The sequence below is a fragment of the Clupea harengus genome, chromosome 19 (assembly GCF_900700415.2).
Source record: "Clupea harengus chromosome 19, Ch_v2.0.2, whole genome shotgun sequence".
Classification (NCBI taxonomy): Eukaryota; Metazoa; Chordata; class Actinopteri; order Clupeiformes; family Clupeidae; genus Clupea; species Clupea harengus.
Genome location: NC_045170.1, coordinates 23,343,156 through 23,359,969, shown reverse-complemented (window position 1 = coordinate 23,359,969; position 16,814 = coordinate 23,343,156). Strand labels below are relative to the sequence as shown.

At 43.0% G+C, this 16,814-nt stretch overlaps 2 protein-coding genes across 2 annotated transcripts in view; both read right to left on the bottom strand.

Annotated features, from left to right (window-relative positions):
• The window catches only part of myo1g (myosin IG), a 51,781-nt gene extending 40,910 nt beyond the window's left edge, over positions 1 to 10,871 (bottom strand). The window contains 12 exon segments of the mRNA XM_042710622.1: positions 778 to 848; positions 1,457 to 1,627; positions 1,751 to 1,865; positions 2,337 to 2,482; positions 3,068 to 3,274; positions 4,057 to 4,170; positions 4,855 to 4,953; positions 5,328 to 5,381; positions 6,266 to 6,431; positions 7,189 to 7,282; positions 8,504 to 8,712; positions 10,661 to 10,871. Coding sequence (XP_042566556.1) covers positions 778 to 848; positions 1,457 to 1,627; positions 1,751 to 1,865; positions 2,337 to 2,482; positions 3,068 to 3,274; positions 4,057 to 4,170; positions 4,855 to 4,953; positions 5,328 to 5,381; positions 6,266 to 6,431; positions 7,189 to 7,282; positions 8,504 to 8,712; positions 10,661 to 10,755 — 1,541 coding nt within the window. The 5' untranslated portion in view covers positions 10,756 to 10,871.
• A 1,842-nt stretch (positions 10,872 to 12,713) lies between these two features.
• Positions 12,714 to 16,122, bottom strand: si:dkey-154b15.1. The gene is made up of 4 exons (XM_012818371.3): positions 15,936 to 16,122; positions 15,241 to 15,433; positions 15,027 to 15,115; positions 12,714 to 14,685 (listed from the first exon to the last, which is right to left on the bottom strand). The coding sequence occupies exons 2-4, from the start codon at positions 15,416 to 15,418 to the stop codon at positions 13,318 to 13,320; spliced, it is 1,635 nt and encodes a 544-aa protein (XP_012673825.2). The 5' UTR covers positions 15,419 to 15,433; positions 15,936 to 16,122; the 3' UTR covers positions 12,714 to 13,317.
• Between the last annotated feature and the right edge of the window lie 692 nt (positions 16,123 to 16,814).

Sequence of the window (16,814 nt, the reverse complement as noted above, 5' to 3'; positions counted from 1 at the left end):
GCTATCAGAAGGCCCCCACAGCGGTCCTGACACATTCATCTATCCAGCCTTAAGGGAGAAGTCAAGTGGAACGCGCTTTCGGATTGCATCCGTCCGGCGGCACGGGTCAAGTTGTTTCATTAGCAGGGCTGACAAAATGTCATCCGGCAGTGATGCATGGCGAGACAGCACTTGTAGGGAGCTGCGATCCATTTAAAATGAAAGTAGGCCAGGCCGGTCAGAATCACTGGGCCCTCAAGGATCAAGAGTCTGCAGGTTATCATTACAGAGTGCCTATCGATGCAACACAGGGCACAGTGTATGTGGAATCAGGATGAGTCTCAGAGACACGCAACACATTTTTATTTGGCCTGGGAGATAGGTGACCAGTTGTGCCAGATGAATTTCAATGGTTAATCTATTTTTATACATTTTAAGACTGGACGAAAGCGATCAGCCCATATGACAGAGGATATGCAAAAGTCAGGTTTGAGGATATGCTCTTGTTAGCCTATTGAGACACTGACCAGTTTCAAGGCTATGCTAATGTTTATTGTGACCAATTTTGGAGCCATATTCATGTTGGTTATATGACACAGTGACCAATTGTGTTGGCTAAGACTCATGTACTGTGCTACTTCAATGTTAGGCCTATGTGATAGTAACCAGCTGTGAAGCTATGCTAATATAACAGCTGTGCAACAGTGTGACAGTTGTCTAGGCTAAGACTCACACACTGTGCAACATTAACGTTAGGCCTTTGGGACAGGGGCCAATGGTTAAGTGTAGGAGACTCACGTGACATCCCCTGCGTAGTGACGGATGCGGAAATCTCGCTGGAACTCCATGGTCTTGTCAGTCGGACAGAGCTGCAAACAGTTTCACAATCAGATTAATGACCGGTTTACAAGCCACAGAGCGCACAATGACTTCGAGAGACTGTTAGAAGCGTTCCTCTCCTGAGCTCAGTCAGCCACTTAACTGCTCCGATTGCAAAGGCCATAAAATCACATCTGCACAAGTAGTAAACCAAGTCTGCCATGAACGTATAAAATGTCCCACAATGACCACAACAGTGTGTAAACACACTGCCCTCTATTGAACAGATGATGGAAATACAGTTGGACCTACGGTCTGTGTAGTCTACTGTACTCCTGCAGTCCAAAGTAATGTGTCTGATACCCAGGAAGCATACATACTAGTGAGCATGTGTATCTGTACACCAGTCTAAGTCACTTTGGATAAAACAATAAAACCTGCTAATTGAAGAAATGTAAATGTAATGTTACTTTTATTGGATCTCCCAGCTTGCTTGCTTAATTTATTCAACGGATGAATTCGTTTTGGTATTGAAGTACTACCTTGAGGGTTGCATTGGGGTGGGGTGGGGGTTGTCTACAAGCTAAATGAATAAATGTATGTCACTGTAAATATAATGTATTTAATGGATGAGTTAGTTTTGGTATTGAGGTACTACCTTGCGGGAGCTGAAGTGAGGATGCTGGCCCAGCTTGTTGTTCATGCTCTCCAGGCAGACGGTGTCGGTCACGTTGCCCACTGTCAGGCAGGCCTCGTCCAGGATGGAGATGATCCCTTTATGGGGCTGCTCCACCAGGTCCACTATGATCTGGTTGTTGAAGTAGTCAACCTAGAGGAGGAACGCACTGTTAATATCATAGTACCAAGTATTTCAATGAAAGCATGGATTTTGAAGAGGCTAGCCATGTGTGTGACTGTCTGCCAGTGTGTATGTGTGTGTGTGTGTCCTTACATGTGTCCACGTGATGCCCTCTCTATGGTACTCCTCCTGTTCTTGTCGAAGGATCAGCTCAATGAAGAGCTGCTGAAGTTTCTCATTACAGTAGTTGATGCAGAACTGTTCAAAACTAGACACACACACAGAGATGCACAACATGAGATGTGAGGTACAGCCAGAAGTGTGACACCACGTTTTTTTTTAACTACTATAACTATATTTATTGTGTGTTCTATATTCAGTGTGGCACTGTGGTCCTCTAAAAACTAAATGTCATTCCCCTGTATGTATGATATATGCAACACAATGGGGAGTTGGTTTCTCATTTCTCATTACAGTAGTTGATGCAGGAGACTGTGGTTAAACCAGGACCAGATATCTGGCTGGCACATGGGCTTAAATCTGATGAATACTATTATATCACACGTTAAACGATGTATTATATCACACGTTAAATGATCTATTATATCACACGTTAAATTATTTCTATGTTTTCAACAAATCCAAACAGAATATGGGTATGTGAGATAATTGAGTGACTGAGTGGGTGCATGACATGTTAACAACTTTGCAATTCTTCAAGGATGCAGCCAAACCTGACCTGTTGTTATCAAAGATCTCGAAGCCATAGATATCCAGCACACCGATGACCGTGTTCTTGCCATGAAGGGCTGGGTTATAGTTCTTCACCTCAATCACTCCGTTTATACGACTGACAATCCAGCCAAACAGTCTCTCGTATAAAGCCTAAAACACACAAAGAGAGGCAGAAGAGTGTTTAAAATGGTTGATGAACAGGGACTATAAATAATGTCCCCTACAGCAATGAAATGCCAGATAAATGGGCTTGTTCTTGGACCGTAAAAGGTATGGACAGAACGGAGTCATGCCCTTACGTAATGAAGAAATTAAAGCTAAATTTGCCAAAAGGAGAGCTGTCCAAATTGGGGTCAGATTCTGCACGGTAAGTGATTTTTGGTCAAGAGAATATCAGTCATGTCCGCCCAGAACCTATACATATTTGGATATTTGCTCCATGCCTTGGTTTCATCCAGGTGCTACATTGTTGTCCGTACATGTACACAGTCATGGCAATCAACCCTGATACTAGAGGCACACACACAGAGCAGCTGATGCTAGATTCAGTCTCGCCCTGATGTGGCCCAGGGGTGCTCTGTGCTTGGGTTGATAGGAGTTTTGGTAGTAGTGAATATTGAGCACAACCACACACCGAGCCTTTCTTTAATTTGTCTTCCGTTGTTAATCATGTTGTGATTTGTACATGTTATATGAGTATAGCCACTTGCTGGACATGATGACTTCCTGTATTACCTTGACGAAGGCGTCGCGTCCGAAGCAGGCCTCCTGTTGGCTGTGGCCTTTCTCGATGACCTCGCCGCCCCCTGTGGCCACTGTGCGGAACAGCAGGGTTTTGCTCACGCTTTCCTCCCCTGTGGTGGTGAGCTCGGCGATGTGCTTCACCAAATCAGCCGCCGGCACCTGCACCGTCTCGCCGTCGCTCTCAAACTCCAAGTTCCCCTGCAGTAACGAGAAGGGATGAAGGTTAAATCAAACTTATACTGTGTCAAAAGAGAGCATACCCTTCTACCTACACAAGGGAAGCAAACCCTTCTACCAACACAAAGAATACATACCTTTCTACCAACACAACGAATACATACCTTTCTACCAACACAAAGAAAACATACCTTTCTACCAACACAAAGAATACATACCTTTCTACCAACACAACGAATACATACCTTTCTACCAACACAAAGAATACATACCTTTCTACCTACACAAGGAAAGCTTACCTTTCTACCTACACAAAGAATACATACCTTTCTCTTCAATTCAGCACCTCATTCATGGGTATACCTTTATTGAAAGAGTATCTGACTACTGAGGAGGGCATCAGTATCTCATAAAAGAGAGCATATACCTCTCCTGAAGAGCATCTGACTACCATGGATCTAGCCCTGATCTGTGCCACACATGTCAGCATTGGACTGCTCACTGTGAGAGCGGGTAACACTTCAAAACATGGCGCTGCTGATTTCCTGAGTGCTGTCCCTTAAATCTGAATCTCAGGATCTTTTGTCCTGCTCAGATTTCTGCTTGCTTTCGTATTATTGTGGGAATGGGAAGCTACTTCACATCATCACACAACACTTCTATCATGACTTCCTATTATGAGGACTTCAGCAGGCGACTTCCGTGTTTATTGCATTTTATGCTGACTAGATGCAAGTTATTTCCATGAGAAGTATAAGTGGTTAACCGCTGGTTAAGTGAGAAGAAACCAAAAATAGACCAACCAGCAAGAGGATAGTCCCAATGATCTTGTAGATGGAGTTGATTTCGTCTTGAGTGAAACCGATCACCTTGAGTGCACTAAGTACAGCCTTATGACACGAGCCATCATTGGACCCCTTGTGGAAAGAGAGGTAGATGGAAGGAATACATTCATTTACAAAGTGCTCATCTGCTGTTTTGTTTCCCCCAACCTTTCATCTAAAACTAGTGAGCCAACTAACTAAAAGTCAACAGAGTGTAGCAAAGGTAGTCAAGAACAGCAAGCTAGCAACTTTGAGTTCAAGGGTGAACAACTAGCGGTGCAGAGAAAATATATGAGTTACCCTCCACTGTAAAGTTTGCTTGAATGAAATAAAAATGCCCATCATTAAAAACCCTCTGACAGCTACCCTCTGTTTAATGCCAGACTGTTAATGACATCATCATCACCATTCAGAGCTTCAAACACCAGGGCCTCTCAGTAATTAACAAGAAGAACTGCAAGAGCTCTAACCACAGTTGATACATCTTTAAAGCTGCAGTATGTAGTTTTATTGTTGTGTGTTGATGGTGTCATTCTAAAAGGAAAGTGAGAAGGAGGTTCTCCTAATGTCTTGTTTCAGGTTTCTATGCATTTCATTTGTCTTTTTTGTGAAGATGCAGAGAATAAACCGAACTACTTGAGATACTCTACCGTAATGTCTTTCATGTACGCTTCCAGAATACCATTATTATTTAAAATGTAAATCTTTAATTTTTTACTACAAAAACTATACATTGCACCTTTAATGTATCCAAAACAGAGAGAAAGAGGAACTCACGGTGACCACTGAGGCGCCCTCTCTGGTGTACACATAGGCCTCTGGCTCCTTCTTGAGGTGCAGTTTGCTCAACATCTCAGGAGTGCCACCACGCAGTAACTGAAGACCGGAGGAGAGAGGAAATTAGGATGAGTACTGTAAAGCACCTTGAGAAAATGTGAGATATCACTGAGCCTGTGTCTCAGGTTCTGTAAAGCACCTTGAGAACATGATTTTGGAACGCAAGCTATATTATTCAAATAACCATTGACACATCTATTTGAATATGCTACTTTTTTAGACAGACTGTCTCGTAACCTGCATTACTGACTGCTATGGCCTTCTGCATCTACATTTAGTAATTTAACAGATCTAATATTGAAAGTGTTTTGCAGGATTGCACAGATACACATTTCTATCAGTATGTGTGGTCCATGACTCGTGATGTTAGCACCCTGCTTTGCCACCTGAACCACAGGAATATTTCTACTCACCTGATAGAAAGAATGGAAATTTCTTTCTCCCGCCTGCTGGTGCACGACCCTTGACTGAAAGAGAAAGAGAAGAAAGAAAGAAAGAAGGAAATACATACAGTACCAGTCAAAAGTTTACAACACACCATACAATTTTTGGAGAAGTGTTTTCTTTACTTTTATTATTTTCTACATTGTAGATTAATACTGAAGACATTTAAACCACGAAATAACTTATATGGAATGATGTACTAAACAAAAAAAGTGTTATCTACTATGTAGAAAATAATAAAAGTAAAGAAAACACTTCTCAAAAAATTAGAAGGTGTGTCCAAACTTTTTACTGATACTGTAAATAAATAAAGCAGTTTTGTCATTTACAAAACTAGGTGCAGCACAGGGCAATGTAGGCCAATGACGTTTGTATCAGAAATGTCAAAAATGTAAATGTTCACTGACATGCACATCAATGAGTGAGATGGCAAACACATGAGAATGGGGACAAAAATGGCTTTTTCAGAGCACAGCCTTGTCTGTGATTTAGTCATTAGCACACAGGGGAGAGGAGAGGAGAGGAGAGGAGAAGAGAGGAGAGGAGAGATGGGGAAGTTCACGGCTCAGTTTATTCCTGGACCCAGAGTCTCACTTCCCTCTCACACCACCTCCCTCTCACACCCCCTCCATCAAAGGGGGAAAAGTCTGAAAAGTCTAAAAACAACTCCTGAAAAGTAAGTATTATTGGAAAAGAGCTCGGTGATATACAGTTCACCAATACACTGTCATCATCTGTGTATATTTCATATGTGTGTGTGTGTGTGTGTGTGTGTGTGTTACAGACAGAGAGAGAATGAATGTGACCAGAAAGAGAGAGAGAGAGAAAGATAGAGAAAGAGAGAGAGAGAGGCAGAGAGAGAGAGCAGCACCAGTACTCGTGAATCATGTTTAAATGGCTCTCTCACCTTCTCCAGCAGGTAGTTGTTGATGTGACCTCCTGTAGGGTCTCCATTAAAGTTGAAGTTGATGTCCATGTATTTCCCAAAGCGGCTGGAGTTGTCATTGCGGTTGGTCTTGGCATTGCCAAAGGCCTCCAGAACACAGTTAGACTTCAGGAGAACATTCTTCACGCTAATATACAAAATAAAGAGAGACACAACAAGAAACATGATGAAATACCCATTTCCGTTAAGACATTTACATTAAGTCATTTAGCAGACGCTTTTGTCCAAAGCGACGTACAAGGGAGAGAACAGTCAAGCTACGAGCAATAGAACCTGGTGTAACAATACATACTACTTTACATAAGAAATATAAAAAATGAAATATAAAAGAAAAAGTGCAGGAATGTAACTGCTGTAATTGCAAGTTAAGCACTAGTCGAAGTGCCAGTTAGGATGGGAGGTGCTCTCTGAATACACATCTGCACTTAGAGAGCTTTGCATCTGTAATAGATACCTGATCGCTAGTTTGTCTCTTTATCTGACACGTTCAACCCAGCACTCTTTAGCGCAAATAAACACAGTTAATGTCCTGGACTGCCATCCATGTTGTCTGATACTTGGTATAAGTCCCTGAAGAAGATGTGCTCCATTTTTCCTCCAACCTTAGAGCACTGGCTATCCAAACAGGGGAGTTGCCTGAGAGGCCTAACCTAACTCCAGGTTCAAGTCCGACACCTAGTGGCTCCATGTTGAAGTGTCTTTAAGCAAAGCACTGATCTCCCAACTGTAAGCAGGTTGATGCATCCTGACTGCCTTCACCATCTCTGCGTGTGTGTGTGTGTGTGTGTGTGTGTAAACACGTGAAAGTGCATGTGAAAACATGTGAAGCTCTGTAAAGTGATCCAAAGAGTAAAAAACAGTACATAAATGAAGTGAGCACTCACCTCTCGACTTCCTCTCTCTGTGATGGGTTAGTGATGGCTGCGATGTACTGCATGATGTACTTGCTCGCTTCCGTCTTTCCTGCTCCACTCTCACCTAAAAGAGTGATGCTTTTTCATTACCTTGTGTTAAAGGGGACCTATTATGCTTTTCCTATTTTTCCTTTAGTTAAGTAGCTTTTGATGCATGTAAACGGACTGCAAAGTTACAAAGCCCAAAGAACACTCAAAAGGGAGTAACTCTTTCCCACAGAAACCACTTTTCAAAATAGAATAGTTTTATTTCCTGATTCACATATAAATGTCACACGATTCACAAATATAGATGCTGTTACATTTATTTATAGACTATAAAATGGGCATTTACTAACTAGTCTCCATTTATTTGCATTTGTGGATTTTTTCCCTGATGCGCTTGATTCACATATCAACATTTCTTCCTCAGAAGGACATTCTCTGCAGCCTATCAGATGTCTCTTACAATTCCAGCTAATCACATGATTGTAAATTCAAGGGGAATGATTGAATGTGACCACACTGGAGTACGTCTGTGCAGTGTCAGGTTATGTGAACTACTACACCATAATAGACATCTACATACAACTGATTACACATTGAGGAATCTGTGTTTCAATGGCGTCTGGTAGCGGTCCCTCAAGTCGGAATATAACATGTTTAGCTTGTTAAAGCCCTTGACATACGTGATTGAACATGCTTGATCTATGAATATTTGAAAGAATGGCCAATCGTCCGACCTGCCATGTCAAACAGGTTGCTTTCCTGAAGCAGAGCAGCTGCAGAGGGCACTGCAAAAATGTTAGGTTGCTTTAAGCGCTGGGTAACAACTGGACCAACCCAGTGCTGGGTTATCATAGCCCAGCAGAATCAGCTGCAATTACATTTCAGCTTTGTTCCTGACTTTGCAAATTATTACATACGTGGAACAGCAAGTGGGTGTGCTGATGAGCAGAATACCACTGCCAGCTTAATATATGTATTTGAGACCTACAGTACCTATCTAGATAACGACCATAGGTGTAGGTAATGCTATTTAGAGCGAGAGGGAGAATGGCATGAGCCAGGCCAGCGCTGACCTGAGATAACTATGCAGGTGTCTTTAGCTGACCAGAGATAACTATGCAGGTGTCTTTAGCTGACCTGAGATAACTATGCAGGTGTCTTTAGCTGACCAGAGATAACTATGCAGGTGTCTTTAGCTGACCTGAGATAACTATGCAGGTGTCTTTAGCTGACCTGAGATGACTATGCAGGTGTCTTTAGCTGACCTGAGATAACTATGCAGGTGTCTTTAGCTGACCTGAGATGACTATGCAGGTGTCTTTGGCCCTCCTCTTCATGGCCTTGTAGGCGGCGTCGGCCACGGAGTACAGATGAGGCGGGTTCTCGTACAGCTCACGGCCCCGATACGCGTCGATAATCGCTTTCCCGTAGATGTCCATCTGTTTATAAGGGTTAACGGACACCACCACCTCCCCAATGAAGGTGTAGATACGGCCTTTCTCGAACCTGCCAACAAACAAACAAACAAACAAACAAAAACGTACAATTCTATTCAATTTAAAGTTGCAGTCCTTTATTATGTCAAAAGTTTGTGCCCAGACATCCCCCCAGCCATCCACTCCTGAAGCAATGTGTTGAATCATGTGGAATAGTATAGGCTATGTCTTTCTCCAAACCACTCTGTTTGATTCCCATTTACAGAGCCAGGACTGTGCATGAACGCACACACTGGACGGGGCAACTAGAGGAATATTAGGAGTATTTAGCTAAATTCAATGAAAAGTGTGATGGATAATAATCAAGGACTGCGCCTTTAATTCCATCACACTCTTTGCAATGGGTGGTAGCACAACGGATATACAGGAAATGTCACCAAATGACACCCACCCACAAAACCATAAACATAACTAGGTTATTATTGGAAACATCATGGTGAAAACTGGTGAGACAAATGAGACAAAAGCACTAGACCAATGAGTCAAAGCGGTACTCAAACAATTACATTCCTATGACATTTTCAGTGCTAGCAGTGGCTATTCACAAATGTCTCTCTCTCTCTCCTTCTCTCTGTATGACTTGCACACACCCAGACGTCAGCAGGAAGTGATACAGAGGTGGGAAGTAAGAACAGGAAGTGTAACGTGTGTCTCAAGACTGATCTTTTTCGTAGAACCCGCTCACATTTCACAAACCTGAACTAAATTTTGAGCTTGAAAAGAGCTTGAAAGAAAAAACCAAAACACTGCAAACATGACAATGCAGGATAAATCACCTGTATTTTTTGGAAGATGGTTAGCCTACAGTTATTATACAGCAGCACCTGCCTCATAGTCCTCGCTGACATGGGCATCCACTCATTACACTCTACACTACCATCCATGCTTTATCTGACATCCATGTGCATCCAATGTCAACACATTTTACATCAGCAATGTCATGAAAGAATCCGCTGTCTACTTTTAACTGATCAAGACACTTGTATCTCATTATCAAGTTTCCTCTCTCACAGGCAGTGCGACTGAGACATCAGTGTCTCATATCTTGATATAAAACAAAGCTCGTTTTGGCTGTGTTAACAAGTGTTGCATGGCACATTAGAGGGTGGCTATCTGAACTCAACAATAGAGCAAGTCCAAACGTGAAACTGGGGTGTATGCAGGACTGGTGAGCACAGCTCACAGCGGAGCTGACAATGTGAGACATTGCTATGAAGAGTGAGACCAAAAGTCATGGAAAACAAACTCAAAAATAGCCTGCGAATAAGGTCACTTGACTCCTTCTGTCTCACGAAAAAGTCTGTGTGAAAATCACCATGGTGTAAAATGAAACGAGAACACAAAATGTTTTTTTTCTCCCCTCCACCATCTCACTTCCACCAGAGCTGTAGAAGTGTCCCAAATGTTTGCCTTCCTTAAAAACGCATCACAGTGTTCCACGCACAGAAACGTCCGTCATCCACTCAAGTGCGAAGTATGAACCGCCCAAAAAACCACCACCACAAAGGACAACGCTCCGACCAGAAATGACTCATGCTTCCCCTCAAAGAGCTTCTTACTACTTGAATTTGGTCTCATCTTCCTTCACAGGGAGTGACCCAGGAAGAACCCAGATGCAGTCAGCTCAGCCCTCAAAAAGCTGTTTTTAAAAAGCTTCAGATGTTTTTTTTTTAATGTGTGGAACCAAAGAAAAAGGGAAAAAAGGAACAAAATGGCTCCAGGTTCAGAACAGACTGGGAGTGCTAAGTGTGAGAGACAGATAACGGCTCCAGCAGCACAAACCCCTGATCTGACACATTCAAAAGTCCCTGCCTGTCACAGCTTGAGCCTCTTACTTTCTCTCCTTCTACTCTCCACCGAGCCTACACCCCCCATCCCTCTCTTTAACTATCCATTCCCTGAGGGGGATTGGGAGGGGGGTTGAAACTTCCTCCTCCTCCTCCTTTTCCTCAACTCACCTCAGCCTCAGGTTCTCCATAAACGGCTCCATGGCCACCTCGTCCAAGAGCACAAAGTCCGACTTGCCAAACTCCAAGTCCTCCAGCTCCGCCATGGTGGCAGTAGAGTCTCTCACTGGCAGAGAGAGAGAGAGAGAGAGGGAGAGGGAAGGAGATGGAGGCTGCGCGGGGTGGCAGACAGAGACACACACACACACACGAGCGCAGGCACGCACAGGCGGAGAGGAAGAGAGAAATGCATCAAACCCGGCAGGGCCCAAACACTCAGAGGGCAGGCAGAGTGTGTGTGAATGCCGGTGGGTGTGGCTTAGCTGTGGCTGCGTTTGTGTGTGTGTGTTTCTTCTTTGGAGCTGAGGCCCAAGCCTGAAGTCGCGTCACAGGGCTGCGGTCAACAGGCCACAACACGTCATCTAGCATGTGTGTGTGTGTGTGTGTGTGTGCGTGAGTGTGTGTGTTTAAGATAGAGACTATATATACGCCCACGGCATGAAAATAGCTATTTGTCTTCGGAAAGGGCTTGAAGCGATTCTGTTTCTCAGCCACTCCTTCCTCTTCTTGCCACTGACTTCCATCTTTACGCGGGCTGCAGACATTGTGAAGCCACCTTTCACAGGTTGCAATACGTTTCCTGCCCTCTTTTTTTTCAGCCCCCTTCTTTCCTCTCTCGTCTAACCTCTCGACTGCTGAATAAGTTCCAGGCAGACGGTGACGTGGTAGAGTTTGTCCCTCAGGACCCTAAAGATTGAGAGGATCCTTATCTCCTGAGAAGGACCTCGGCATTTCCTGGTCAGCCCAAGATCAGACAATTATGGCACCGCCACACATAGGCTTCTGCCCTCTGTCGTCATCGAGTAACCGAGAGATGGTGGTCGGAGAGGGCCACTCTGCTACTGAGGAGAAGAGCGTAACTATGCCATGTAAGGGAACAAAAAAGAAAAAGAAAAAAAAGACCCAAACAGCCATACCCTGATCACTATCACTGTATAGTCAACTGGGCTGGTATTTAATTACAGAAACAAACAACAGTCAACTGTACATTCCTCTCTGCTGACATCACACAATGTTCACAGTGGAGGTCTACTTATCATGGCCAAATCAGCCCCTTGCCAGGTCACTCATGTCCAGATATTACTGAAGAGACCTGTGGCTTTGGTGCACCCAGTAGTCTTGGCAACGGGACCTGGTCTCAGTAATGACCATGACAAAACACAAGGATATTTCACAACAGTTTTGGTTGGCAACTGATGTCATAGCCTGTAAGATATTTCATAATCAGTTTGTAGTGAACACAAGGCGTTACCCACCACGACCTCAACATACATTTTAAGTGCATGTATTCGCGAGAAATGTTTAAGTCCTCTGCTGAACTTCTTTTATGGTCATTGGGATGAGGCAGGTGGCAACATGAGCATGTCCAGACAGGTTATGATTGCCTGTTTTAAAACATTTTCAGGTTATGATGAAAGGATAGCTTTAGTCATACTTCTTTGTGGAGTTTTAAACGGACTGTAGGCCTTGTTTGCATATCTCGGTCACAATTGTTTGCAGCATCTTTATGTACAAAACAGAAAAAAGGGAAAGTCTCACATAAATCTAAATCTCTTTCCAAGTTACCCAAAACATTAAACGGTGGTTCAGTGTCACAATATCTAAGCTCCAGCAGTTACTGAAGACTGTGTATACTTAACTGCATGGCAACCTCTCTTGCAACCCACTCCATTATATGACCTGCCTCTGTGCAGTCCATTAATTCCTATGGTCTCCAGCACAGACATTTTGACACGACAAGAATAGCTCACTTCCTGCTTCACGCATTCATTTTCAGGACCAATGAAGAAAACTTCCTCAATTTTCACCATGGTTTCTGTTGCCATGGCAATGACAAACACTAAAAATGAGAAGGCTACAGAAAAAAAGACAAACTGAAATAGGCAGTTAGACCCAACAATGATCAACATATGACCAAGGTTGTAGGAGTATTGTATGGAAAATGGTGAAATATCACATAAATAATTCAATTTCAGTAATACAATTAAACACAACAAGGCTTTCATTCTCTATTCGAACATGTTTAATGTCAATAAAACTTGTCACACAGATCATTTTCAACAGTGATTTAAATCTCCTTGGGGATGTTGCAAACACGACTCCTTTGGAACATGCAATTAATCACTTCCCATTCAGGATACATTTTCTAGTGTAGTGTAAAGACAAAAGACAACATTACAATTTTAAAAACATATGAGTGAGTATGAGTGAGTAATCCAATGAGTAATCCAATACGAATACCTATTCATAATCATTCAATGAACAAATAAAACAGATATCGTGTGAATCCCAGAGGTGAGAGATGACTTGAAAATCACAAAACTGAAGAGATTGTGCAAATTTTGTATAATTCATCTGCACAGTAACATATTACCTGTTTTAATAACAAAAAATATATTATTAGACTTCATAATTGTTACTCTAAATACAACATGACAGCTTTAACAATACTATGTATGTATGGGCATCAGCAATCAAGTACCTAATTTTTTGTTTTGAATTCAATGTTAGAACTACCTTTTTTTTAACAACTTATCACATTTTCTAGTTTGGAACAAATACACTCTACAAATATTAAAGTGACAGCTGTATGGACTCATATTTTAGACTCATCTCTTGCTAGTCATGCTAGTCCATTTTTTTTTTAATGATGACGATGTATTTTCAATTACTGAATTCAATGCATTTTTCTTCAATGGTGGCATTGGAGCCCCACTAGAGGGAGCCATATTCTGCTTGTCTGCCTTGTGCACAGGCCTCTGAACCGTCGTCTTCTCTCTTCTGTCTGAACTGGATCCTCTGCGTGACCCTCCCATGGCAGCCCCTCCCCTCGGTTCATCGCCCTGGTAATGTGAGGGAGAGTAGGCCTGAGAAGCAGACACAGGTGGAGACTCCAGCCTTGCACTGCTGTGCTGGTCGGGCCTTAACTTCGGTTGTTTGGGTAAGGATGAGCTACGCCTCGTTCTCGGGCCTCTTTCAGTGTCACGGCCTGTACGCACAGAGCTTGAAAGGGCTACAGGTTCTCCTAGTAACCTCTGTTTCATCTCATAGCTGTGTACAGGTTCTCCTAGTAAGCTCTGTTTCATCTCATAGCTGTCTGTGGAAGATCCGATGATTAGAATCGAGCTTTGTGATTGCTTGACGAACACTTTGTACACGTCCTTAAATCGCTGAACTTGTTTTCCAATCTGTACTCTTTGTTCATGGCTGAGTGTGGACAGTGATATTTCCTGGGTGCGTAAAGTAGAGGAAGTGTCACTGATGAGATCCTGCAGCTTCTGCATAGCTCTCTCACACCCCTTTCCCTTCAGGGTTAAGGTTGTTATCCCCGAAAGCTCATTCGTAGTGGCCTCTACACCGTGGGTTATAAGTATGTCGGTTACAAGATCGTTCTTGAAGGTCCAGGTGTAACGGTAACTATCGGCATCCACCTGGAGAGAGATCTCCCTTGGAGACGCTGTCCCCCTCTGCAGCGGTGGTTTGCCTGTCAAGGTGTCTTTCGGAAAGTTGGGTAAGCTTTGAGGAGCTTCCGAATCCTGTGATAAATAGCTTTGGTTTTGAGAAGAACTCCTCTCCCACGAGTGATAAGAAGGCGAAAGAGACTGATCTGAACTAGCAGAGGAACCCCCTGGCCTCACGTAATCCTGTGAGTTGTTCGTATAGGAACCTTCTCTCTCATAAACATGTGAACCATTCACATGGGGCTGCGCTCTGTATGAGTCTTCGGTGAGTGCACCTGAGGCAGTGTCATTTGAGGTGAAGACAGAGCGGTCCCTGTCTGCGTGGGGCCGAGCCTCCTGGAGCTGTCTCTGGAGCTGGGAACGGACGGCTCGCAGGCTCAGGAATGTTCCATCCAGTAGCACCTTACCAGGGCTGAGCTCTGACACCTTAAAGTTGTGATTCCTCAGGAGACGACGGACTTCACTCTGGTCAGGGAACATTCGCAGGTCCAAGGTGGCCTGAACAGGGAGGTCCACCTATAAAGCCAAAACACACACACACATACACGCACACGCACACACACGCACACGCACACACACACACACGCACACGCGCACACACACACACACACACACGCACACATAGACAAGCACACACACAGTTGGCACTGCAATCTAGTTTTATGTCAGATAGGACTGACATATTTAAGTCGTGAGGATCACTTGGTACTATTATGACAGGACAGGACACAATTCACTTCCCTGTTTAAACTATACCTTCGCTACTCCACAATTAAACAAACAGCTACTCTGGTGTTATATTACACTATCACATAGAACCAAAAGGAAGAGAATGGAATGTAGTTAGGCTTCTTTACGTCTGGTCGATCCACTATCTCAATCGTCAGGGGATACTGTTGGCCATCTATGTCCAAGGATTGTTTTAGACCTGCAACCCGGGCAGCCACTGAGAACAGAGTTTAAGTCAACACAGCTAAAGTCATTGCAAACTCAAAGTATTTTCAAATACATTAGCCTACTTCATTCAAATAAGTTTATAATGTACGTTTTGAAATCCAAAAAGCAACTTACCTTCATTATGCTCGAATACGACAAAGGCTTGCCCTTTTGTGGAGCTTGGATAGATTACTCTAAGAACCTCTCCGCCCCCCTGTCTGGGTCGTAAGAAGTGGATTGTGACCTTGTCAACAATCCGGTCAGCGGGAAGAATATCAGGCACTCCGCAAACTTTAATGGTTCTTCCTTCCATGTCTTGTTTAGTAGCCTACGGTTAAAAATAGATCACAGCAATGTTATTTTTAAATGTGGTGAGTCCAGCCTGCATTCGTTCGTCCGCAGTACTTGCAGCACAACTAAATAATGTTGTCACACGCCACCTGCAAAAATAACCCAGTTTGGAATAAAAAAAAAAGTAGTGAGATGGATCGGCCAAATCTGATTACCATTATCTCTATCGATTTATGGTAATGGAGTAGATTTATGGACTGCCCAGAATGGCTACCCAAATTATTTCAGAGCGACTCAAGAGTTTGTGTAGCCCACAGCAACCTCTGGTTAATAGGCTCTAGTAACGTTAGCTAGCAAACTTAGATACTCATTAGCCTACGGATAAGCATGCTTGCAAGGTAAGTAAACGAGCAAGCTCGTTATCATAAAATACAAAAAAAACATTATTACGTTTTTAATTGCACCGTGTTTGAATCAAGATAGAGTACTATACAGTGCTGCTCTGTGGTGCCAATGTGCGAGAACAAAAAATATCTCACCGTTTTGTTTCATGTTGAAAATCCTGTCAAGTTCATGAAACCGAAAGCAAAACTCGGTCTAAACAGGGGCGTGTCAAACGTATCGTTAACAGACCTTGTGAGAGTGGCGTCAAATATACATAATTTTAAATAACACCAACTACGACGTCATGGGAACATGCCCAGACAGGGGAAACACACTCACACACCAGTTAATACTTAAACTTGATAAGGACATATTGTTAAAGTAACACTACGCAACACATTTGACACTTTTTGAGGTATGGTTTTATAGGCAACTAGTTTTGGTACCATCCTCAAAATAATTTTGATAGCATATGGTCATGTGAAGGACATATAAACACCTGTGTCTTTCCCACTAGCCATCTAGGATATGCACTATGTAGTTTTGTGTTTCCTGGCTGGAACACCTTGCAAAAATGTTATCCTGCCAAAAGACACCAGTTAGCGTGTTTGGCAAGCTTATATCAGTGTCAACTGGGCTGTTGGTAGTGTTTGCCAGGTTTTTGCATGCTTTTTAGGTAGTTAGCTTGCTATTTTTGGAACAGAACTCCTTATTGCGGCCTTACACGTTAATATTTTTGGGGCGCCGTTTTAAAAATCCGTGTTTGGTAGGCATGAAGATTTCACTATCGGATTTCACTATCAACTGACTTTTAACTGGGTTGGACTAGGTAACAAATGCTATAGTAAGTAATAAGTATGTGTAATTCCAGCTACAGGTAATTTAGAAACATATCTTACTGAAGACACCTCCTTAAACTTTTTCCAAATTCAACAAGATTGGCAGACTTATCAGACCTGCCAGTCCATCTTTTAGTGACTCTAATGGGACCTGGCAACTTAAATAAACTGTCTGACCACTGACCAAAATACATG

Coding starts and splice junctions, on each gene's coding strand:
- si:dkey-154b15.1 (XM_012818371.3), bottom strand. CDS start 15,418: ATGGAAGGAAGAACCATTAAAGTTTGCGGAGTGCCTGATATTCTTCCC. Junction 15,116..15,240: donor CGTATTCGAGCATAATGAAG/GTAAGTTGCTTT, acceptor CTCTGTTCTCAG/TGGCTGCCCGGGTTGCAGGT. Junction 14,686..15,026: donor AGATAGTGGATCGACCAGAC/GTAAAGAAGCCT, acceptor TTGGCTTTATAG/GTGGACCTCCCTGTTCAGGC.